The following is a 25,134-nucleotide window of genomic DNA, read 5'->3' on the forward strand; positions in this document are numbered from 1 at the left end:
CAAGAGTTGCATGTTCTACTGACTGAACAGATAGGTGCCCCTAGTCTTGCTGTATTTTAATGTTCAGGTGTTTGAAACAAAAAATTATTGAGTCTGGTTTCACAAAAGAAAAGCCTGCTTACTTGGCAAACTGGAGTTATTGTAGGGGATTATTGGAGTATGTTGGTGAGAGAGAAACTGTGAAGGTAATTTATGTAAACTTTATAAGTTCTAATACAAAAGGAATAAAAACTTTTGTGTTACTATAGGATGGAGGAGAAATGTTATCATGGAGTCACGTTGGCTTAGAAACAGGAAGTAAGCATTGGTTGTGAAGGTCATTTCTCTAGAGGCACAGGTGTGTTTTTGTGTGTGTGCATGGGTCCCCGAGGAGTTTGTGCCAGGACGAATCTCATTCCATATTTTTGTAAATGACACGAAGGAGGGTATATGTAGTCAAATTTTAACTTTTTTGGGCAGTGAATATCCCAGGAAGGGCCGTGAAGGCCCCAGGAAAAAACCTAACAGTAGGTAACAAGAGAGCAAAAAACTGAGTGAACGAGTGTGGGATACTTCTCAGTGGTTTGCTTAGGAAAAATCATATGAATTACATATATTAACTGAGGAATCCTGAATGTAGTTATAATCAGGGTAAAAAAATCAATAGCTGTTGTCGATGGTTCTCTGTAGATATTGAGCAGAGGTCACTATTAGGCTGGGCATTCTTTGGAAGAGTGTGAGAACAGCATGTTATTTTGCCATAGAACAAAACTGTGTTCTCAACACACACAGAAGAAACGCTGTATGTTCTTCTGTTAAATAAAAATAATGAACTATCTGGACACAAGGCAGTAAACTGCAAATACTCGTTTTACTCGTTTCTTGGAGCTATTAATACTGAAGAGGAGGATGTAACTGAGGTTATTGAAATATGATCTTGGATAAATTCTTCAGAGTCCATCACGCTGGAATTGAGGGTGGGGTAAAAGTGCCTCTAGGAGTCTTAGAAGAATCAGTTTTAGGATAAATTAAAGAGCTCTCTTCTATATTTGGGAGTAAACTTGTGGAAATTAGTACTACAAGATAAGCTATAATGGGAAAAAATGCATGAAAATTAGATTCACAGATGAAACATACATCATAGAATATTTTTAAAAATTGGAGATATCTAGAATTATGGGTTTTTTTTTCCTTTTGGAAAATGACATGAAGGTCTGTATTAGTTCCTGAATTCAGACAATTCAGGATTTGATGGAATGCCGACCTGACTGTACATGCAGTCACTTTTCATGTGAAAGCTTGGGGAGCAGAGTTTTCATGGCTGGAGACCACCCAGAGTGTGCAGAGGGCCTCTCGAAGCCCTTGAGCAGGTCAAGGAAGTCCCCTCCTATACTTAGTTTCCTAATAGTTCCCCCAGCCCCCTCCAGTTTGTATCTAGCAGTGTGCTCATACAGTTTGCTTATGTTGTCTGTTAGGGGCTCTCGGGTAACTATTTTTCCTGGTTCTCACTAGCTTCTTGAGACAAATTTTTGATAATGTGTATCTTTCTAGAATACTTTCCATTCTGTATTTTTTCAAATATTGACGTAAAATTGTCCCCAGTATTCTTCTGAGTATTGATTCTCTACTGTGTCTGTAGCTATAATTATGTCCTCCTAAGTTCTTTTTGCAACAGTCTTTTGGGTTTTTTTGTTTTGTTTTGTTTTTTGGGGTTTTTTTTTGCTTATTTCCTTGACATCACATTTTTAAAGAAGGAACTTTACTATTTATTCATCATTTTACCATAAGGTAGTGATGCTCACATATAACAGGCCCCCAATTAACTTTTGCTGAACTGAACTGAGCATGACTTTAGTTTTGTCTCTGCCCAATACTGCCCATCCATTGCTCATTTTTCTTCCCATTTTGCCCCATCCCCACAGGTAGGCATTTTCACACATTTTTCCTCTCTTCTGTGCCAGTATATTCTTTTTTATCAGTGATCTTATCCTGTCCAAGCTTCTGCCATCACCTTTATTTGGATAGCTCCCAAATGTATAACCCCAACCTAACCTTTCTTCTAAGCTCTAGCTGCTTGCTTGACAATTCTGTGTGCTACACCTTCAGGGTAGCCCAACCAAAGTGAAACTCCTTACTTTCCTCCACCCAAACCAGTTCTCCCTCCAGATTTCCTGTTTTCTGTTAATTGGTGCTGCCACTGTCCCAGGCACAGAACATCAGCTGTTGACTCTCCTGTCTTGACTTTCTACACGTCCTCGCCTGCCAAGTTATATGCAGCCTAACTTCACAATGTCTCCATATGTATACGTGACATCGTATACATCCCCCAATCCCCCCATCACCGCGTGTATTCAGACCCTCAGTACTTCGTTCCTGGACTGTTGTAGCACCTCCTTGCCTTTTTGGCTGAGTCACTTGATCTTCATACTGAAATAAGATTAAACTTGCTAAAGCACTACAATCAGACCACCTGCTAGCTCACGCGGATTACTTAGTTCTCCCACAACCTTCTCAAATAGGTACGACCGCCTTTCTAGGTCTTCAGTAATAATGCCCACTTGTATCTTGGTTTGTCTCTCTCTTCCTGCCTTACTCATGCTTGTATTGCATCGTGAGTGTTTCATCTCTCTTTTGCTTTCTTGAGTTTTTGTCCACCTGTTTCCTCTGCAAGGAGTACCCTTTCCCTCACCCCTGCCTGTTGAAAGGATGCATGTTAAGGGTAATCTCTTGTATTCTTTACTACCTTTAGGAACCTGCAGAACATTTCTTTGTTCTTTCTAGGGCACTGATCTCACCTTATGTTAGAGCCATTTGTATCTTTCCTTAATATCTCATGCTAGATTATAAACTCCCAGTGGGTAGGAAGTGTTTCTTATTCAGCTTCTCCTTTTTTTGTTGCCTCAGCCATTTGTTGTCAGGAAATATTGATGGAAAAAAATTCAGAGAAACTTCTTACCCTCTCTTCCTAAGACATTTACTGTAATGTGAATGAGTACTGTAGAAACGCCATAAACTTAGCCTTTCTAGAGATGTAGCTGTGGGTGCACCAGTCCTGCTCCCGGGGAACTGGTGTTTCAGCTTTTTATAAAACTTCTGCTTGAAGTGAGTCTAGAGGCATCACAACAGAGATGTTGATTTCTGCTACAGCAGGCCTAGGAGGTTGTATCTTGTGTTGTCTCTCTTTTTTGGGCGTGTGTTGGGGGGGGGTGGGTATTTCTTTTAAATTAAGAATTTCAGTAAGTCGTGATATTTTAAAGTTTAATGTAAAAGTTAATGTATGTGAATTCAGTATGGACTGTAAATATAAGAGGTAAATCTCACTATTTTTGCCCTTTAATCTATAGAATGAAGATGATTAAAAATAAGAGATTACATTTTATTGACATGAAAGAAAACCATTTTAGGCCAATTTAATATGAATCTGCCAGTATATTTTACATGGATGGTGTTGGCAAATATTAAAATTAGGCTTTTGTACTTGAAAAATCCTGACCAACCTCTCATGAAGCTTGTCGACAAATTAAACTTCTGAAATTCCATCATGAGAAAAAATTTGGGAATGTTTGGGAATGCAGTGAACACATATACGTAGGAATTGCATTAAGCATTAATTTGTTACCATTTATGAAATTAAGGTTTCTGTGGAGCCTAGCAGCTTGAGTATAGAGATGGACGAGCCAACCCAGTCTTTGTTCTATAGCTTCCACGTCTCCCTCCCTCCCTGCCTGCCTGCCTGCCTGCCTCCCACCAGTGTTTTCCGGAGTTTCTTAAAAAGTTTACGTATTTAGGTAATCTCTATACCCAGCATGGGGCTCGAGCTCACAATCCTGAGATCAAGAGTCACATTCTCCTCCAACTGAGCCAGCCAGACGCCCGTTTTCGGAGTTCTTACCATGATCTAGATAATAGGCCAGAAACCAGTGGTGCAGTGTTGAATAATGCAGTTCCAGAGGCTGGCTGCCCACTTGGAACTTCTAGTCCAGTGGGCCATTTGGATATAGACATAGGATAAAGTTCCTTATTTTGTAAAATAAAATAATTTGTTATGACGGTGTTTAGCTTGTTAAAGGAAAAAGGCAGATAGCTCACTTTCAGATTGATAGTCATTTCACCAATAATTGGAATTTTAAGCTTTAGCAGTATAAAAATATTGTGCTCAGTACAGGCACAGGCTTTAATCTGAGTCTTAGTTTACTGATCTCTGTAAATAGGGATGTTACCAGGAGTTAGTTTGCTTATCTCTGTAAATAGGGATGTTAAGAGAAGAAGTAATTAATGTTTAGCAAGCACTTTGATGTTTACACCCAGTGGCTGTAAACAGTTATTAAAAAGTCATTGTACAGGTCAGAATGGCAGGTGCAGTGGGGTGCCAGAGTGAGGGCCAGAGAAGCAGAGTCTGCAGTTTTGAAGGAGATACATGTGAAAATGTTCTATTCCTGATTAAACGTTTTATTATTGAACACTTACTGTTAGGATTTCATCCATAGATCTCTGTACATTTCACAGTGTCACAAGAAACCATATAAGTTCTGTTTATGAACACAGATAAGTTGATTATTTCTTGACTAGAGTGGTGTGTGTGTGTGTATACATATACATATACATATACATATACATATACATATACATCAAATACCACAGATTCTAACTCTTCATGGTGAGAGTAACTCCCTTAGAAATGTCATTTCATGAGGGACGCCTGGGTGGCTCAGTTGGTTAAGCGTCCGACTTCGACTCATGTTGTGATCTCCCAGTTCGTGGGTTTGAGCCCCGCATCGGGCTCTGTGCTGACAGCTGGGAGTCTAGAGCCTTCTTTAGATTCTGTGTCTCCCTCTCACTCTGCCCTTCCCCCGCTTGTGCTCTATCTCTCTCAAAAATAAAATAAACATTAAAAAAAACCTAAAAAAAATGTCATTTCACAAGAAAATAGCAAGCACTGCAGTTCCTTGTATTGGACAGGAGTATGGGGGAAGGCCGGAGCCGCGGTGTGGTGTGGGGAGAAGATGGTGGACGTGGAGCCCTCGTTCTAACGGCCTCGTTGCCTCAGCTTCACTTCCGCTCTCTGGCCCGTGACCTTGAAGTTACTAGTTGCTGGCTCTTTTGACACTTAGGCAGATCTTTTGCCTCAGTTACTTAAAACATTTTGAGAGTCTTGGAATAGGGCTCCTTCAAATCCTGGTGAATAGGAAAAACAATAAAAAAAAGTCTGTGATTTGGAGAGCAGTAGCAGAAAATACTAGGCAAAATAAGTTGGCATTTAAATCATAGATTATTTGTGAGAGGGATTAAATGCTTGTGTTACATTTAGGAGTTTACAGCTAAAACAGATCTAAATTATGAGTGATTCTTCACTTTAATAGGATTTTACAAGTTATTTGGAATGGCTCCAAGCATTATATGTATTTCTAGAAGTCAAGGTTTAGTTGCTATCGAACTGCTGCTAATTGTTTTTGTGCTTGCTGGGTTTTGTAGTGTTTCCCTCTCTTTCTGGAAAGAGAGAAGACAGTATGTGTTGGGGCAGTGGTTGTGTGCATGTGCTATTAATCCTCTGGGGAAAAAATTACACTAAGTATACTTCTTTAAAAATGCTTTGAAATTTTATCTGGCCGAAAGATTACATTTCTAAATATGAAGACAACTTCTGAGCAGAGAAAAAATTTATAAACCATGCATGGCACGTTTACAAATTCTTTGAAAAAACTGTCTGTGAAGGTCTTTGGAGTGATCATTTATCCCTCTATTCCCATATGTCACACATTGCCTTTTTACCCCTGGGGAGTAACCATATTGCATTATTTGTGATCCTTTGGAGTTGTATGAAATGATAATTTAACTTTTCAGATGTGGTTAATCTACAGGCCCTGCTTCCTAACCATTAGCATACATGGCATGACAGCCTTAAATGTTTCCAGGTGTGATTAAAGAACTTGGCCGGTAAATTACTCGTAGATTATCTTGGCCACTGTAATTTACTACAAAACTGAAGCTTTGGCATCAGCAGTTGAAAAGACTATGTTAACAGGAACTCCACTTGAGACACATTTTACATTAAATAAATGAACTGTCTTCTTGAGACAGTTAAGTGTTTATTTTTTATACTATTTAGAACTGTATTGTGTCTTTTGAACGGTTGAAGTTTTGTCAAAAAGCAGGTCTTGAGGGGCACCTGGGTGGCTCAGTTGGTTGAGCGTCAGGCTTCGGCTCAGGTCATGATCTCATGGTTCATGGGTTTGAACCCCCTGTCCGGCTTGCTGCTGTCAGCACAGACCCTGCTTTGGATCCTCTGTGCCCCTCCCCTGCTCACGCTCTCAAAAAAAAAAAAAAAAAAAAAAAAAGAAAAGGCAGATCTGATTTACAGCATTGACTTGTTTTGTGAGACTTACTACAACTAAAAAAATTTTTTTAGTGTTTATTCATTTTTGAGAGAGAGAGAGAGAGAGCATCAGCGGGGAAGGGGCAGAGAGAGAGGGAGACACAGAATCCGAAGCAGGCTCCAGGCTCCGAGCTGTCAGCACAGAGCCTGACATGGGACTCGAACCCACAAACCACGAGATGGCGACCTGATCCGAATCCCAGGCTTAACCGACTGAGCCACCCAGGTGCCCCAAGACTTACTACAATTTTGAAAATCTTCTTCCCACCACTGTTGGAACCTGCGCTGCCCTCAGCCCCACTTTTATTTCTTCTCTGGTCCAGAGAAAAGCCGTCATCTTTCCTCCACTCCACGGTTTGTCCCAGTTCCTGGAATGGAGTCTCATTTTCTCCAAAAAAGAGTTACAGTTAATCAATGCATAAGAGGGCCCATTTAACACTCTGTTGTTGTTGTTAGCAGCAGAAAAATCCTCGGAGATCTGAACGGTTTGTTGTTAATGGAGACATAAGAGAGTCTGTGTTCTGTTTTGTAGCTGGCCACAGAAAGAGTGAAATTCTGGGCAAAGGTAGCAGGTGAGGTGAGTTGAAAGAGAGGCAGCAGGCTGGCCCGGGGCTGGAAATTGTCCACTGGTTAGTTCTGCTGGCACTCACTGTTCTTTACCCATGGCAGTCTTGTCTCCAGCTTAGCACCTGCCCTCAAATTTCCTGTCTTGGTCTTCAGACCCTCTTAAACCTTCCCCACCTTTCCCCACCCATTATCTTTCCCATAACATTTCCTGCTTCCCCAAGATTGCCCCCACCACTCAGGGGGAGGCACAGTATTCTCTTATTCCCCAGCAGAGGGGAGGCATGTCTGTCCTCTGTCCCACTGCTGCAAAGTGGACAGGAGGTGGGTTCCTGAAATCCCTGGTGGGGACTCTGAGTTTTCTTATCGGAATGTTTTTACAAGGGCCGGTAAGATTTTACAGAACTATAAACATGCTCTAGTGCCATACAAATAGAATATATAGATTAATAGGCCTTTTGTTGCTGGTGTGAGGCAATGTAATAACCGTTTGTGATACTGTTCATCCGAGAGTGTCCCAGGTTCCAGCCAAAAATGGGTTTTGAAAAAACATTTTTTCTAGGAATATTATTTTGTGTGGTAGAACTCAAGTTGAATATCTTCCACTTTCCTTAACCCTGATTGATTTATTGATTTAGTGATTTAGTGAACTTTACTCACAGGCTGGGGCTCAAACTCAGAACCTTGAGATCTGAGATCAAGAGTCAAATGCTATAGTGATTGAGTCAGCCAGGCACCCCTTCTTAACCCTGAATTATGATGAAAGCTTCAAATAAGATTCACGTTCTTAATGAAAGAGAAGATAGGGATCTTTGGTCCTCCTAATTTTGCGTTGGTTGCCTATATTAATGTGCCAGTGTAAATCATTACTGATTACTTGGGTTTAGGGATCGTCTTTGAGATAGTCATGGTATGAAAATATTCATCCATTCTTTTAGATATTTTTGACATCCTAGGAAGGCTGTTACATATGGCAGAATGAAACGTAGGGACCAAAAGGGGCAAAAGTAGAAATTTTGCACTGACTTTATTTATAAAAACAAATTTTAAAGGAATATTTAATCGGAGGCATTGAATAAACTTCAGTTCTGCTAGTGATTTTGTCCCTTGAAAATTGTTTACTAACCTATGGGGTTATAACTAGAGGCATTCGCTAATGTATTTGCAGTGACTGTTGAAATAATTCAAATTTATTGACCATGGGAGGATATTAAATATTTATCTTTTCTGCTTAGTGCCGGTAGTGAAATAGAATATAAGTTAATGGTTAATGGCTTATAGGCTGTTACTTCTGAAATAGTACCTTCATTTGCTTTATCCAGTGGCATTACTTACTTGTGTTGTATGTGTTAAAAAGCATATTTGGAACCTACCTTACATAAATTTTCCTGCTTAGCTAAACAATATTCCAGAAGAGATTTTTAACTAGGGTGTGTGTATGTGTAAGTGACTGCAAAGGGAGGAAAGTAGGTAAGTTGTAGGCTGGAGAGAAATCTTTTTCTTTAAAAACAAATAGAATGGAATATTATGTATTAATATTATATGAAGTGTGTTTTGGCACACCTGCAGTATGTAACACGATCCAGAATTATAAGATTGGCAGTAGTTGAGCGTATAGAATCTGGCAATCGTGTTTGAGTAGTATGAAGATGATCAAATAAAAAACGTATTCGTAGATGTAGAATCAGAGGGAAAAAGCTAACTTATTTAGGTTTCCTTCACAGTAACGATAATGCAGTATCAAACTAAGAATGTCTTAGCGTGAAATTTTACTTGAAATGGTATAAACATTAGGAAGAACATAAAGCAGTATTTGTAAGTTTTACACTTTAAGGGGGGTAATTTATAGAACTGTTTTGAATTTTCTGAAAATTAGATCTTCAGAACTTACAAAAGATAATAATAGTAAATAATAACAATAATAAAATATACTCTAATAAAAAGGTTTGGTTTTTCTGTGGGCCCTAAGGGACTATTTGAGGTTTTTTTGTTTTGTTTTGCTTTCTATTACATTAGATCCCAAAGATCCCAAAGTTGACTGCATTAATGTGGTCAATTTTTTTTTTTTTTAATTCAGATACTTGAATCTTAAAACTACAAGGTACTTAATTTAAATGTCATTAGTTTAGCAGGGCGCCTGGGTGGCGCAATTGGCTAAGCATCCGACTTTGGCTCAGATCATTGGGGTTTGTGGGTTTAAGCCCCGTATCAGGCTCTGTGCTGACAGTTCAGAGCCTGGAGCCTGCTTTGGATTCTATCTCCCTCTGTTTCTGCCCCTCCCCCACTCACACACACACACACACACACATGCGCGCACACACACACATGCGCGCACACACACACACATATACACACACACACACTCTCTCTCTTAAAAATAAACATAAAAAAATAAAAAATGTCATTAGTGTATCAAAACAAATTACTTAGAAAAGGATGTTTAATTAACTACTTCTGTATGTGATAGTGTTTCATTGATATTATATCACGCCAGGTGTATATTACTGAGATCTATACTAGTTAAGGTAAGAACATATTTTGTACTGAATTAAAATTTTCTGTATAAATTAAATGTCACATTTGTACAAAATATACTGAGGAGACAACATAGTATTGAACACGTATTATTAAATGGAAAGCATTTGAGTGTTAGGAAATTTGGCCTAAGGTCTCTCTTTTGTCCTTTCTGTATATAGTTGCCATTGTAGGGAAAAGTCATGTAGCTTTTATCCTGTACTCTGTTTTGCCAGAAGCTGGAATTGACTAATTAGAAAAATGTAAACAAGTATGAAGCTAGCAAGTAATATTTTAAGTACTAAATAGAGACATCCACGAGTAATCTGTTTTCTTTGTTAAAAGAATATGCATTCGTAATTAACAAATCAGTTAAGCACATTTTTCGGGGCATCACTGCAGTACAGTCTTACTGACTTTAGCTATGAATAATTTAATTTGCGGTTATACATGTGTGTGCTGAGGAATGGACACACTTAAAAAGTGGTTGAGGTACCAGGACTTCATTTTGTGCCTTTGCACGATCAGTCGTTTTCACAGAACTTGAACTACCTGTTTATTTTACAGGCACTTGTGTCTATAGTGCTTACCTTGGGACGAGCATTGTTCTAAGTGCTTCATCGCTATTAACTCATTTACTTAAAACCTGATAGCAACACCACGAGGAGGGTATAGTTATGACTTCTGTTTTGCAGATGGCACACAAAGGTTAGGTAAGCAGCCCAAGGTCCCGCAACTAGTCCGTGGAGAGCCACTGTTCGAATCTCAGCACTACCTCCAGAGTTTGTGCGTCCCCCTCCCCACCATCCCCTGAGTTTGTGCTCTTAATCAGTATCTTCCATTGCCTCATCCAGAAAGATCTCTCTTGGAAAGTGGACTCCAAATTCTTTCCTTTGTCAGACCCCTTGCTCCCATGCTTCTGCTGACCAGACAGGGATCTTGGGAGGGATTTATTGGCAGGAATTCTTGTCATCTTGCTCTTCTAGATGTTTGGGAGGCAGGCAGTGTGACAGCTTCTGACTGTGAGTGACCCAGATCCGGCTTTGTGTGCAGTCATTCGCAAATCCTCATTCGCAGTAGAAACTTTCCTGTATCAGGACCGAACTCTACCCTCTTATCCTGGAAATCAGGGGTGAAGAATGTGAACCATCTTGGCGTTTATGGGAGGAGCTAGGAATATGGAAGAAGAGGAGAGAGACAGTATTATTTCCTGATGGAAAGTATGAGCCCCACATAGAATACAAGTGCTGATGTTAAAGGGGCTGCTTTTCTCAAGGACAACTTTTCTAATATGCTCTAGGACAGGCAATAGCAGGGGTTCATTTGTTTGAGTGTGATTAGTGATTCTTCTCGGTGGAGGGGAGGCCAGTGTGTATACGCATGTACACAGACATTACTCTTCAAGTAGTCACTATCGGGTCTATAGCATGTATTAAAAAGTATTGAGTTGGGGCGCCTGGGTGGCTCAGTCGGTTGGGCATCCGACTTCGGCTCAGGTCATGATCTCGCGGTCTGTGAGTTCGAGCCCCGCATCGGGCTCTGGGCTGACAGCTCAGAGCCTGGAGCCTGTTTCGGATTCTGTGTCTCCCTCTCTCTCTGACCCTCCCCTGCTCATGCTCTGTCTCTTTCTGTCTCAAAAATAAATGTTAAAAAAAAAAGTATTGAGTTTATGTGAACACGAAGCACTGATTTGTCTTGCCAGCAGCTCTTGGTCCTTGGCATCTTTATCTAAACCCATCTCCATCAGTATTGTAAGGGGCGCTGGCCGTCTTTCAGTTTTATCTGCTTTGTAAGATGACTTTCTTTGCCCTTGAGGTACCTTTGTCCTCTCTCCGTGCAGCCCCTCCAGAGTAACTGGAGTTACCTTAAACCCTAAGCTGTATACCTAGCTTCGCAGCAGCATTATTCATGATAGCCTAAAGGTGGAAGCAACTCTGTGTCTATTGACAGAGGAATAAATAAACACAATGTGGTGTACGCACATAAGGGAATATTACTCAGCCTTAAAAAGGAAGGAAATTCTGACAACATGGATGAACTTTGAAGACAGTATGCTCAGTGAGATAAGTCAGTCATAGAAAGACAAATACTAATGGAATCCATTCATGTGAGGTACCTAGAGTGGTTAAATTCATAGAGACAGAAAGTAGAATGGTGATTGCCAGGGGCAGGAGGGTAGTGAGGAGTTATTGTTTAATGGGTATAGAATTTCAGTTTTGCAAGGCAAAAAGGGTTCTGGAGGCCGGTTGTACAATAATGTAAATGCCCTTAATACTACTGAACTGTACACGTAAAGGGGTTTGAGAGTAAATTTTATGCTTTGTGTATCTTACCACGATGAAACAACAAGCAGCCTTTCAGCTGTCGTCTAAAATCTGTTCAGGTGTTTTCGTGTGGTGTTTTAATTAACAAACACACTTATTAGTAGCAGCTGGCTCTACGCTGGTCGCAAGCAACTGGCTCAGCCCTGTTTTCTAGAGAACATTGTGTGGTATGCGTGTGAATGTGTTGATTCATTCCAGAAAAAACTTCTGTGGAAGTTGAAGAAAGGGGTAGGCAGGTATGGGGCGGGGGGAGCAGGGTGAGCGGAGCTCATGGAAACAGGAGGCAGTGGAACATGTTCAGAGTAGCTGAGAAAATGACCATGGTCTATGTAGGAAGAGCAGAATCAATGTATTAAGGGTGTCAGCAGATAATCCACATTTCTCATTTTAACTGTTTTCTTATCGTATCTACCAGGTAGAATATTAGCTTCTGCCAGAGGATCCAGATATATTCCATTTATTGGCATTTATGATAACGGGTTCGGGAAAGGTCCTGTGCTGCGAGTTGTTGGGATTAATAGAAAGATCAAGTCAGAACCCCTTGCCTTTAAGAGCAAGAAGGAGAGTATTGAGCTCAGAATAAGATAAGATGTGTGGACCAATGGAACTAAAATACAAGACAGGATCCGACAAGCCGTATAAAGAAAGTTCTGTGGAAACGCAGACTACAGAGATCTAGTTCTCTGAAGTGAGGTCAAGGAAGATGAAGTAGGAGCAGAACCTTGAAAGATGAGAAGGATGTTAATAGGCAGAGATAATGGATCTGGATCCGAGGTGAGCACTAAGACACAGATACAGGGACGGCCAGGGTGATCTCCGCCAGGAAGGGCCAAAAGCTCGGTGTCATGGATGTTTACATTGCCCGGCAGCGTGTGAAAAGGACGCTGAAACTGAAGAGATTATTCACTGTGGTGTTGGAGAAGGGAAATGGCCGTTGTTACTGAACAGGAAGCTTAACCTCTCAGGCCAGTGCTGAGGACAGAGTAGCGTTCACTGCCTCACGCTTGCCCCAGGAGGGTTCAGGAGAGCCTGCTGCGCCAGAAGCAGTGCAGAGCTGAAGGGGATCTGGGGCAGATGCAGGCACGGGCGGATTTTACAGCCCCGCACCCCGAGGTATGCATCGCCGTAGTAGTGAATGCTTCCGGTTACTCTTGACTTCGTTCAGTTTGGATTTGAGTCTTAATTTCTTCAAGTCAGCTAATAAAAAAAGTCCAGTCTTTGAACATGCCCTGCAAGCAGTTGGGGAAGACCGGTCCTGCCAGCTCTTTGACAAATTCTGTAACCAAATATTGGATCGGATAAAGGTGGAAAATGGAATTTGGAGTATGAAATCATAGCTTCAAATCTTTGCTTTGCCACTAGCAGTGAGACTGGAGGCAGATTATTTAAACTCCATTTTTTTCTGTTTCTTTGTTAAATCAAGAGAATGTTTACCTTTCAGGTCTGCTCAGATGACTTGAGATAGTAACTATAAAATAATTTATTCCCCATCTCTAACATGATGATTTCAGTGCTTTTTACTCTTCTCTGTATTAAGCAACCACATTCAGCTTTTGTAAAGCGTGAGTTTCTCTGAACTATGGACTCCTGGAGTTTGATCTTTAAAGATTAGCAGCAAAACAAGCTTGGTCACTTTTGAGTTACTTTAAAAAAAAAAAATTGTTGTGAGCATCAAAATTTGCTGTTAAAATCTATTCGAATTGCAGTCTATCTTATATACCTTAATATAATATATATAGTATTATTTTCTTCACCCCCTCCCTAAACACCAGCAACAACAATAAAACTTATGACTAAAATAGTCAAAGGGGATTTTGGCAGAATTTTCTCTTCACTTCAACAGAAAAACTCATTTTAATATCTCGAATGAGGAATAAGTTGGGAAAAAGTTTTAGTCAGACCAGCATTCTTGAAATAGATTTAGAATCATACTGTAATATATTGTGGAGCACATTCAAGTGTACGTGGTCTTCTTTTCATTATTGAGCACAGTTTTAAACCTGTAAGTTTTAGACCTTACGAACCTAGCCATTTTAATTCACAGTAGGCTAAACTTGGCACAGATACTCTCTGCTCAAACACAAGCGTAGTTGTGTTTTTTAACTGAAAAAGTTGACTAGTCTTCTGAAAAAAAAATTCCTAGAGGTTAAAAAAAAAAGGGAATATTTACTTTGTCCAGTTTTAGCAACAAGCAATTGTGTTGGCTTCGCCCCCAGCCCCTTCTAAATTCCACTTGCTGTTTACTGTATACTTGTGTTTTTAGTAAAATCGTTGCCTTACAAATCTTAAAATGGCTTCCATCATCACATAGTGACTTTTTTCATATTGTTTTTTTGAAACCTTAATAAAGGAATTCATGTAACATGAATTAAACAAGTAAATCCTGTTGACCTTGAGGGGACTTTGTCTTCTAACCTTTCAAGCATCTCTATTCATGTCATGATGTAAGTCATGACTTATTGTTTAAAACTGTAATTTGTATCTGTGTGAAAATGCATTTTTTCCTACTGCCTTTGCTGGGACTATAACATCGTAATGATTTTGTTAACAATATATTTGATTGCTGCCTCATTGAATGAGATTTTGCTCTAGAAAATTTAAATGTAAGCATTTAAAGATAAAGCTTAAATGAAAATTAAAGCCTAGCTTAAAATGAATTTGGATAAAGTCTGATTTTTACTTTGGTTTCTCTGGTGGTATGCAGTTTAATGCGGGGGGGGGGGGGGGGGGAGGGGGTAGGGAATGTAGATATAAAAATAACACCAAAGTGTTCTGCTTTTTAAAAGTTGACACAAATTAACACATAGCAATAGTTTTAGACGTTTTAGCTTAAGGTAGGAATATCTCACTTTCACCTACACATTTTCATAGTGAACTGAAGAGAATTGTGAAAAGGAAAATAAATATCTGTATACAATTTATACAGTTAAGAAATTTTTAACATTAGTTTAAGACTTTTAGTAGAATTTGCTGTTTTAGCAAGGGAGAAATTTGAGTTAGAATAAATTCAAAGACCAATAGGAACTGTCATAAAAATTCCAAGATTTAAATGACTGCGGTCACTTCTGGGCTCTACTCTATTGTGTTGGGTTATTTTAAGCTTTTGACTGTAGCATTGTGGCATTACATTGGTTAGTAAATGTTAGATTCTGTTTTGGGTTGTTTAAAACCTTTATGCTATCGTTTCTATATGCAGAAAAGTTTATACGTGATAATAACTTACTTTGAACCATTTTTGTAAAAGAAAAATCCAGGAGATGTTACGTTAAAGTTGTGGTACTTTTGCCGAAGTTGTAATTTAAATGTGGAGTTTGCTTTTTACAACTAAAGGCTATATTCTAATGAGCAATTTGGAATGAAATAATTCTCTCCTTAGTGTTAGAACTTTTTTCTGTGCTGACTCCTCTTAAGTAAATGAGAGTAGGGGAGGCTTTACAATAAATTCACCAATTGAAAGTTTTTACTTAAGAGAGAAAAAAAATTACTGTATTAATTTCTTACCTATTTGCTTTGCATAACTCCCTTTTTCAGATGACTGAAGATAACCAACCCTTAGAGGTTAGAATTGCTTTTATTTTATCAACTAGAAATCTTTCCTAGGTGTTATTATACACATTCATAATCTTTTTTTTTTTAAGTTTATTTATTTTTGAGAACGAAGCAGGGGGTGGAGAGAGAGAAAGCGGGAGAGAATCAATCCCAAGCAGGCTCTGCGCTGTCTTCCGAGAACCTGACATGGGGGTTGAACCCACAAACCACGAGATCATGACCTGAGTGGAAAGCAAGAGCTGGATGTTTGACTGAGCCACCCAGGCACCCCCACATTCATAATCTTTAAAATTACATAAATATAACTTTTTTCTTGTGCCTGCAGATGAATTTTTGTTGTATTCCACTTTTTGCTTTTATACACTATGGCACCCAGATTAGTACAGATCTTAATTTATTATGTCTGATTTTTTTCCCCCGTAAATGTCAGCTCGTGCTTTTCACCACTGGCATTCATAAATCCTTTCACTGTGTTCCCCGTTTGCTGTAAACAAGTAATGAGATAACAATTACTATTTTTTCGGTGTTTTATAATCTTAACATTGACCCTATATCAAAGGCATTCTCCCTATCCTTGAGAGGAAAAAAGTTACATTCAGACAGGTTAAAACTTTTGAAGGTCAGGAAGCCAGTAAGTGGTAAGACGGAATAGGACTCAGATGAATCTTTATATATGTGTAAATATATGTATAAAAATACCTTCGTAAATACTACCCAGATCAACATATAGAATGTTTCCAGTACCTTGGTAGGCTCTCTTGTGTGCCCCCTCTCATTAGTGTCCCCTCAAAGGTAACTACTGTTCTTGTCTTGATCCACATAGACGTATCTCTATCCCCTCTTGATTAGTTTTGCCTGTTCTTGAACTTCATAAAAATTGAATCATATAAATATACTCTTTGGTATCGGGCGTTTTTTTTTTTTTTTTTTTAACCTAGCATTGCATCTGTGAGATTCATCCATGTTGTAGCGTAGAGTGTCGCTTTCTTCTTTTTCATTGCTGCCTAGTATTCCATTATGTGAATATATCAAAGTTTATGTGTTCTTCTTACTGCTGGAAATCTGGGTCAATTCCATTTTGGGGCTATTATAAATAGAGCTGCTATATATATTCTTACACATGTTTTCAGTTTAATGCATGTTTTACATTGACTTCTCTTAGAAACATACCCAAGATTGAAGTTGCTTAACCTTGGGAATAATATATGGTGACCTTTAGTAGGTGCTGCCAATCAGTTTTTTAAGTGTTTGTACAAGTTTACACTCTGATCAGCAATGTATGGGGGTTCTAGTTGCTTATCATATGTTGGTATTGTCAGCCTTATTAGTTTTTCCCTTTTTAATTTAATTTGAATTAAATCTATTTAATAGGGTGTCTAGTTTCATGTAATAGAGATGCAAACTGAAAGTTATGTTTTACAGTGAAAAAATACTTAACATAAATGTAGGTACTTATTCACATAGAGAGATTAACAGTTGTGTGCATAGTCTTGGATACTGCTGAGGTTTTGCTTTGTTTTTTCCTAACCCATGTCTTTATAAGTGAGCCTTGACTGCTTGTTTAACCACTGATATTAATGAAGTTTTTCCTACAATAAGGACAAGTACAATATTCTAGAAACTACTTGTTTCATTTAGAATTTTGAGGAAATTTTCAAAGGAATTTAAGATGGTAAAGATCTTTATTCACAAATTTACAAGTTGTAGAAGAACTCAGTAAAGACCTTTATCACTGAAAACTCAAGGTCTTTTTTGCTTCAAAATACAGCAATTGCATATAATCTGTAGGACTTTATTAGTAAATTTTATTCATTATATAGCTTTCACGAACTTACAGTAAGTTATCCTGCTAAAAATTGCTTGACTTGATCAGTTCTTGTTTTTCCAAGTTCGTGCAAGTTCCACGTGTTTGGCTTTCCTGTCTGAGTCTCAGGTACGCTGATTAGTCAGGCGGTCTCATCTGAAACTAATGTATAATAGTGCTGAGTCGTATAACTCGCCACACCAGTTTCATAGTGTTTTTGTTTTGCTCAAGTAGATGAAAGGTTTATTTAAGTGTGGCCACACTGGTACTGCATTCCTAGTGATCTTGGTAGGTTAATGACAATCTTTGTCATAGAAATCAGGAAATGTGGGTTGAGCCTCTGGGATGGATGCATGTCATTGGTTCATTAAAATGCAGTCTCCCAGAGGACTGAGGATTATTGGAAGCACTTGGTAGGTAATGCAGCTTTAAAACCCTATCTATCTATCTATCTACCTATCTATCTGTCTATCTATCTTCATTCCGTTTTTTAAACTCTTTGAATACATTAGTGTTTAATCATATTATCTAGTGTATGAATGCCTCCTCCAATAAGATAAACATGACTTTGGAAATCCAGGTAGGTTTCTTTCCACAGTTTAGTAGGTTTGTTTTAGCTGGGGTGTTTTGGTTGATCATGAACCCAGTCATATTATACTGCTGCTTTGTTTAACTGGTTGGCTTTTAACTGCATTAACTTTATCAGTGTGATTGATCCGTGATTTTGTTGTTATTACCATTATAGAGAATGGGTTGAAGAATTGTTTAAAATATTTATCTTTGAAATATAATCAGTTAAGGCAGTTTGGTACTTAGAAAGCTTTGAGGTGTCTATTTGAATGGATTGTAGCGATTATGGATTTTGTAAGAGTTTCAGGATAAATATAGGTATGCATTTATGAGGAGAGGAGACATACTGCAGTATTCTTTTACCAGACATACTTATTTCAGGTATATTCCTTATACCATTCAAAGTGTAAACAAATGGATGGCAAGATTGTTGTTGATTCGAAGACTGGTCATGTGTGCTTGTGTTGTAAGGAAAGAGAGGACATAAAGCAGAATGTATTACCCTCTGTGGGCAAACTCAAGAATTTATATAATCTTATAATTGAAATGGAAAATTTTGAGATTGGGCAAGGAAAACTTAAGCAAAGGCAGTGAAGTGGGTTAGTTGCTGGTAAAGAGCTATGGTACAGGACTGAGTTACTGATTGTCCTATCCAGAGTGCAGTCTCTAGAGAAACCCAGTACATAAGTTATTTATTAGAACCTCAGTAAGGTAGCTGAGGCCTTTTATTTTTTTAAAACCATTTCTGCCTTTTGTAAGTCAGTGTTGAGTTTATGGGCTACCACCAATACATGTAAAGTTTTAAAACCACTGAAGGTTAAGTTCCTTACCACCTCTCCTATTGTACCTTTTATGCATCTGGAAGATCATGATGGTTGGGGAAATAGTTTAGAGCTACCAATGTGTCTAGAAGTGAATCTGCATAAAGGACAAGGGCACTTCACTAGCTTTGGGGCTTAAAATCTTTAGCATTGGATCCCTGAGGATATGACCAACAGTTTTCCGGGTTCAGCATATGTTAGTTACATTAAGTTAAAAAAAAAAAAAGCATATGTAAGTTACCTATCAGTTTTCCTTGTGTGAACCTTCCATATTACAGATCAGTTTTCCAAAGACATGCCCTTCAAGTTACTTAAAGTTTTCTGTATAATTGTAGGGATTATAGCACTGTGCTCGTGTGCTGTGTGTGTGTGTGTGTGTGTGTGTGTGTGTGTGTGAGAAGAACAGAAGGATTAGTTTTCCATGATCTTATTTCGATTAGTTTTATTGCTGTCACTATTTTGAACTAGTAACAGTGAAATACCTGTATCCATGCACATGTTTGTGAGGAAACTTAAAGAGTGAGGGTAAGAGCATGTGTACTTTATGCCTATATATATACCTGGACTGATGTGTGTCGGATGGTAACAATAAAGGTAAGAATGTGTGTACTTTATATGCATATGTGTACACAGATTCTGCAGTTTGTGTTACAAGTACTGCACAGCTTTGAAAATAGTACTACCTTGAACTATATCATAGGTACCAAGAAAACATTGAGAAAAATGGTATTAAGAACTGTTGGAGTTTCTGTGGAAATCTGTTAAACTTTAACCCAGTGTTTTTGGTTTGTCTTGCTATTTATGAGGAGGTAAAGAGTAGTACAGGCTGGTTTGCTGGAGTGACTCTGTCACTAGAAGGGTAGGCATATCTCAGGGAGATCAGTCTGCTGCTTAGAATGTTGGTGGCAATGGCCTCTACTTAGGAGGTGAGGAGGTAGAGGTAACTGAGCTTTGGCCAGAAAGACCAGAATGCTAGACCAAGTTAATAGGCCCCCCACGTCAGAGATTCTTGGAGAAAGCTAAGTTTCATTAGTGTCTATGAAGAATAGGTCATTCTTAAAAAAATGCAAGTGAAAGCTGTAGTAAGAGGCCATTTTCTACCCTTCAGATTAGTAAAATGAATGAATGAATGAGTCTCCCCGTTGTTAATTAGGCTGTGATTAAAGAACATTTTCATGAAATGCTGGTTTGTGGTGTAAATTGATACTTTCTGAAAATCACTTTGGCTTTGGAGATCAGGAGCCTTACGATGAATCGGTCCAGTCTTTTGACCTAGGAATGTCACTCCTAATATTCTGTTTCAAGGAAGTAGTCGTATATCCAGATGAAGATTTATGTACAAAGATTTCCATCTTGCAGTTTCTGTGAACAGTGGAACAGTACCGTTAAACAGGGAAGAAATGGTTAAGTAAATGGTAACAGCAATAATAGTAAGGGAAAATAACAAAGCAGTAAATTGTTATAGAGGATTAAGTTTAATCATTTTGAAAAATATGGATAGAAAAATACCTGAAAGAAATACTCTAAATGGAAATGTAGCCAGACTGTTAACAGAAGGCATCTCAGGGGTGGGGGGCAGTAGTGAACATATTTCTCTCTCTTTCATACTTTTCTCTCTTTTTTTCTTCAAAATGAGCGTTTGTTTATTTTATAATCTTAAAAAGGAAATCTAAAAAGAACAGAGTGAATAGTAACTTCACTAAAGGGAAAAAGGTAGAACTGACTTCACTTGAAAGAGTTGCTCCAGACATGAGGCCAAGTTTGGAAACAGAAGCCCTATTCTGTGGAGCAAGTCCCAGGGACAGCAAAATCTTCTTGGAATGAGTAGGAACGAGTATTAATTTTCTATTAGAGATTGTTGGTGTATAGAATACATTCTGTAAGAGTAAGGATAACATTAATACAACTTTTTTATACCCTCTGGCACCTGGTGCTTGATAAATTTATGGGGAATAAATTTAAGGGAATGAAATTGGTACTAGATTTTGTACACAGATTGACAAGAGAAATGTCAGCATATCTTTTTGGAGTTAGATAGCATATATATTGGTAAGATGGGGAAGGTAGAGAAATTTGAAGGGAAATAATCACCAGCTTATTTGGTATATTTTGTCCTAAGAATGTGTATGGTGTATGAATGTCAGTCTTGAAAAACGGAATGCTTTATCATTTAGGACAGAGTAGGAGAAAGAGGGAAAAATACTTGCAGAGCTTCATTAGGGCACTGGGACCAGTCATGGGGGCAGTTGGGGGTCTGGGCCCAGGGAGTGGGATCCTGAATTGCTCAGGGAAGGTTGCTCATCCCTGCTGAGGACCAGGATTACTCTGGGAATGCTGTTAACTTCCCATGTAGTATTTGAACAGTTGTGTATACATATGCCTATTATCCTTTAAATTCTGGCCCTTTATTTGGATTTGTTTTATTTTTTAACTATTTTATTTTTTTCTGGAAAATCTGAAAGTTACACTCATAGGCTCACGCCAGAGGACAGAAAGGTTAAAAATAGTTTGGTAGGCAATATTTACTGAGTGAGACATCATAACTATATAATCAGCAATTTGATTTACACATCGTTTTATAGAGACGTGATCTTGGTAATAAATTCAGTTTCCTCAGGCACTTATGCCCCCACCCTCCCAGCTGTAATAAATAAATGTATCAAATAATCATTTAAGAAATTTTATTAAATTTCCAGATTAGGCTGTTATCAACCTAAAATCAATAACCTTTTCAAAGTTTGCTAAATTTTATTTTTTTCCTACCCCAGATAATTTTGCTTTTCACTGTGAAAATTACTTGTTTCATCCTGCATTGATGTGCTTTCTAACTGTTGCTACATTCAATGTCCAAATTGTAACTTATATTTATAACTCCTCTCATCTATTAGTCATCCATGGTACTCTTCCTGTTTTTAAAACATACAAAACTGACTCAAAGAAACTTTTCTACTGAACATCAGCTGTCCACCAACCACTCTGCGTAACCCTCTTTAGCCAACACTTACGCTACGAATATTATATTTTCCTGCATTTTTTCTTTAATTTCTTGTTTGTTTATTTCCTTTAGATGGTAAACTCTTTGAGGGCAGGGATTATGTTTGATCATTGATGTGTGTGCCAAGTTTCAAGTACAAGGTTACGTACACAGTGGACTCGATAAATACTCACTCACTGACTAGCTGTTGAAAAATTTGATGAGCCTCTCCAAGTGTTTAGCATAGTCTGAGTAGTTTATGTATTAGTTAAATCTGACTCAGTAATTGGCAGCCCTTAGGTTTCAAGTAGTGACGGAATACACACTTGCCTCTCACTAACATCAAGAAAGTACCTAACAGAGTTTTACGACACAGCCTAATGACAGAGATGCTATTTGGCTTTGTAGATCCTAGAAATACAAATGTAAAAACATTTTTAAAACAAATTCTTTGAAATATTTCTGAAAGTCCTGAGCACTTCACTCTTGTGACTGCTTGGCTCCTAGGTTGATCTCTGCAACTGCAATAATGATTATCGTCATTCCTGTAATTATCAAGCACCTGCTGTGGGCCAGACCCTTCCATATGTGCTTTACTTCTTTTCTGTTTTCTTATGTACTCAGAAACTCAACATGGTACATAGTTTTCCCATTTTACAGTTGGAGAAACTAAGGCAGAGAGAGGCTTTAAATTGACTTGTTCAGGATCATACATAATGGTAAATGGCTGAAGTCCATATTGGGACATTGGTTTATTGGCGTCCAAAACTTCTATGAATTTTACTGTGTCTCAAAAACTCTCAGAGATGAGGACACTAAGGGAAAAACTATACTTAAGTCCGAATAATGGAGCTAGACATGAACATTTTGAACAATGTTAGTAAATTTCATATTGCTCTTACAGCATTGCCTATGATCATAAATGGTGTCTTGCTTATTGAAATCTGTGGTTTTCCGTACTTGGAATGAATACTGCTTTCTAAGTGAAAAGGAAGCTCATAACATTTATCTATGCCATTTGTGTTATAATAATCACTACTGTTTATCTTAAATATCAGTAAATCTTTATAATAGGAATGAGCTCATATTAATAGTCTTGACTAAGATCTGGAGGCACAATGGCTTTGTTGAAGGAAGCATATTTCAGTAAGAACCATGCCAAAAGTATGGTGGTTAGGTTATCAGAGTAGATTTAATGGAAAACACGATGATTTTCTTAGTGCTATATTAGGTGATGTGATGAAATAAGTAACTTATTGGCAGTTTGGAGATAGGTTTATCTGCTGCTTGGTCATTTTGCCTTGCTTCCAAAGCTGTATTTTATAACTTAGAGGAAAACATTATCTAGGAAGCAAATTTATGAAGTATATTCTAGCTTAAAAAAAATAAAAGCATTCCTAGTACAATAGGAAGCTGTTTTGCTTCCTTTCTGTTGGGTGAAGAAGGTCCTGGTATCACTGCTTCCTCTGTGAGGAAGAAAATGTAACACGGCCAGTCCTTCAGGTAAACCTACTCAGATCTCTTTTGGATGAGTAATTTCTTGAAAGTTCTGAAAACAAAGCCAGAGTGCTGCTTTAGAGAGTTCTGTAGGGATTCAGATAAGGAGGATTTGTGTAGGAAAGTGTCTAGCTTCTCAGAGTTGGTTGAGGTAGTTTCACAGGAGACGCTCCCAGGGCTTGGTGAAAACGCAGTACATTAAACAGCTCTTGAGCCCTGGAAACAAAGTTCAGAGTCCAAATGTAGAGAGACCTCTTTCCAACCACATCGTCCTTTGACTCGGAGAGGAAAATAGACTCTTAATATTTACACAAACATAGTTTACCAAGAGCAGATTTTACACGAGGCGGACCTCTAGATTATTTCTCAAGGTGGTGTTGCGTCCTCCCAGTGTTGTGCATCAGGCGGATAGACTTTTCTCCCTAGAAAGCATGCGTGTGCCTTTCAGTACTTGGGGCAGTTCATTATTAACTACAGAGGCCCATGTTCATAGCAGTGTTTCTTTAGGTTTTTTCCCTAAAAGTTATAATCATCTATTTAACTGAGTTTCTGGCTGCCTTAATATTATACCCCAGCAGGGCAGGGTTTCATCAGAATCAGATTAGGGTTTAGTTCAGTCCTGAGACCTACTGATTTCTCTTACTATCTTGGTTCCTATCTGGAAAGCTTTCAAGACCGCCAGCTGTGTGGCCTGTTTGAAAGCAGGAGGCTTGTGGCAGGAATGTGGGTTTGCCCTATTAGTGTTGCAAAATCACTTCTTATGTAGAGAGTCTTGCTTTTTCTCTTGCCTCCTATCGTCTGGTTTTAGATTATTTTTCTTGTGGTTTTGGTTTGTGAGTGGGTACTCATGGCTTTCGTTTCCTTTTATTCCTTTCCCTTCCTTCACACAGACAATGAAGAAGGGAATAATTAGGAGATATTTTTGTATTTGTTTACGTTGCCCATTTATATAGGCAACTTCCCTTTTATCTTCTGGAAAATAAACCCAGGGTAGTTAAAATATTTGAAACCATTGGTTTTAACTTATGTTCTCATTGTTTTGGTTTAAATACAACTATTGGTAGTATGCTTACAATTTAGAAGATGTGGACATTACAGAATTTACCCACAACGGCACCATCCGCACACAACTACTTCTGCTATTTTCTTTTAGGTCTCTGAGAGGGTATTCTGTTTGTTTTTCATTTTTTAGTCTTTTACTAGGGATGCAATTCATAAATTGGAATTCTACCTCATTTTCTCACCCCTCTCTTTTCCTTAGAGGTGTTCAGTGCCCAAAGAAATAGCCAAAACGAAGGAAGAAGTCACAGACGGACGGACGGGCTTTTGCGTTATCAGCGAGCTAGCCGGTCAGTCCTCTATAATCAGTGTCAAGTATCTGACCTGATTTCTGTAAGATATGATCAAGAAGTGGTTACAAAGCACAAAAATGCCTTGTCTTCTTTAGCACTCCGAAGCTGTTTGCCTACCAGTATTTTACTGAACACGTTGGAGATTTAGGCATTCAAATAAAAGGCTCTGATGTGTAGGAGTGAGTAGTGTTAGCTCTATGCGGAAAGGGTTTACACTCCTGCTCTCATTTTGGATCAAAGGAACGATACCTTGAAGGAAATGGCCTCCGGAGAGCATTGATTACTGACCAGAGCGGCATTTCTGTAGTCTGTCTGAAGAGAGCACATCCATCAGTGAGAAATGGTTCAATTCTCAAAGTTAGAAGGCTTGTCATTGAAAATACAGCTGACAAAGGCAATGGTCTTCACCCACACAAGTACAGTTTTAATATTTAAAAAAAAGATTAACTATTGATGAAAAATTTCACAATGCTGAAGTGTTAATCTTTTCCATTAGACTTAATTTTTTAAGTTATATTTTATATTTAGGAAATGTTGCTTGCTTACATATTTCAAGACCATTTAAGGCACTCACTTCCCAGTGTTGTACTTGAAAATGAGCTGAGGGTGAATAAATGCTCCATTTTAGCTATGAATAGGGTGCAGATTTCTTCAGTTATCTGTCTCCCTTAGAGAGGCTAATTGTGTCATGGAGTTTGGGCAGTCCCATCTTTTTTGACGTGACCTTCCCAAAAATGCTGTTAGTCGTTACTTCTCTTTTCTTTGCAGTGGGGGTTGGGGGGGTGAGTGGAGGGTCGATCATACATTATATTT

The 25,134-nt window shown here is 38.4% G+C and overlaps 2 protein-coding genes across 10 annotated transcripts in view; one reads left to right on the top strand and one right to left on the bottom strand.

The window, feature by feature from the left end:
* Nucleotides 1–10,051, bottom strand: part of LOC125924254 (basic proline-rich protein-like) — a 63,758-nt gene extending 53,707 nt beyond the window's left edge. Inside the window, exons 1-2 of the mRNA XM_049632692.1 lie at nt 10,021–10,051; nt 6,595–6,740 (exon numbers count right to left, since the gene is read on the bottom strand). Coding sequence (XP_049488649.1) covers nt 6,595–6,740; nt 10,021–10,051 — 177 coding nt within the window. The remainder of the gene's footprint in view (nt 1–6,594; nt 6,741–10,020) is intronic.
* Nucleotides 1–25,134, top strand: part of NCOA2 (nuclear receptor coactivator 2) — a 290,814-nt gene that overhangs the window by 54,194 nt on the left and 211,486 nt on the right. The gene's annotated exons all lie outside the window — the stretch shown is intronic.

Source organism: Panthera uncia, chromosome F2 (assembly GCF_023721935.1).
Source record: "Panthera uncia isolate 11264 chromosome F2, Puncia_PCG_1.0, whole genome shotgun sequence".
In the NCBI taxonomy this organism is placed as follows: Eukaryota; Metazoa; Chordata; class Mammalia; order Carnivora; family Felidae; genus Panthera; species Panthera uncia.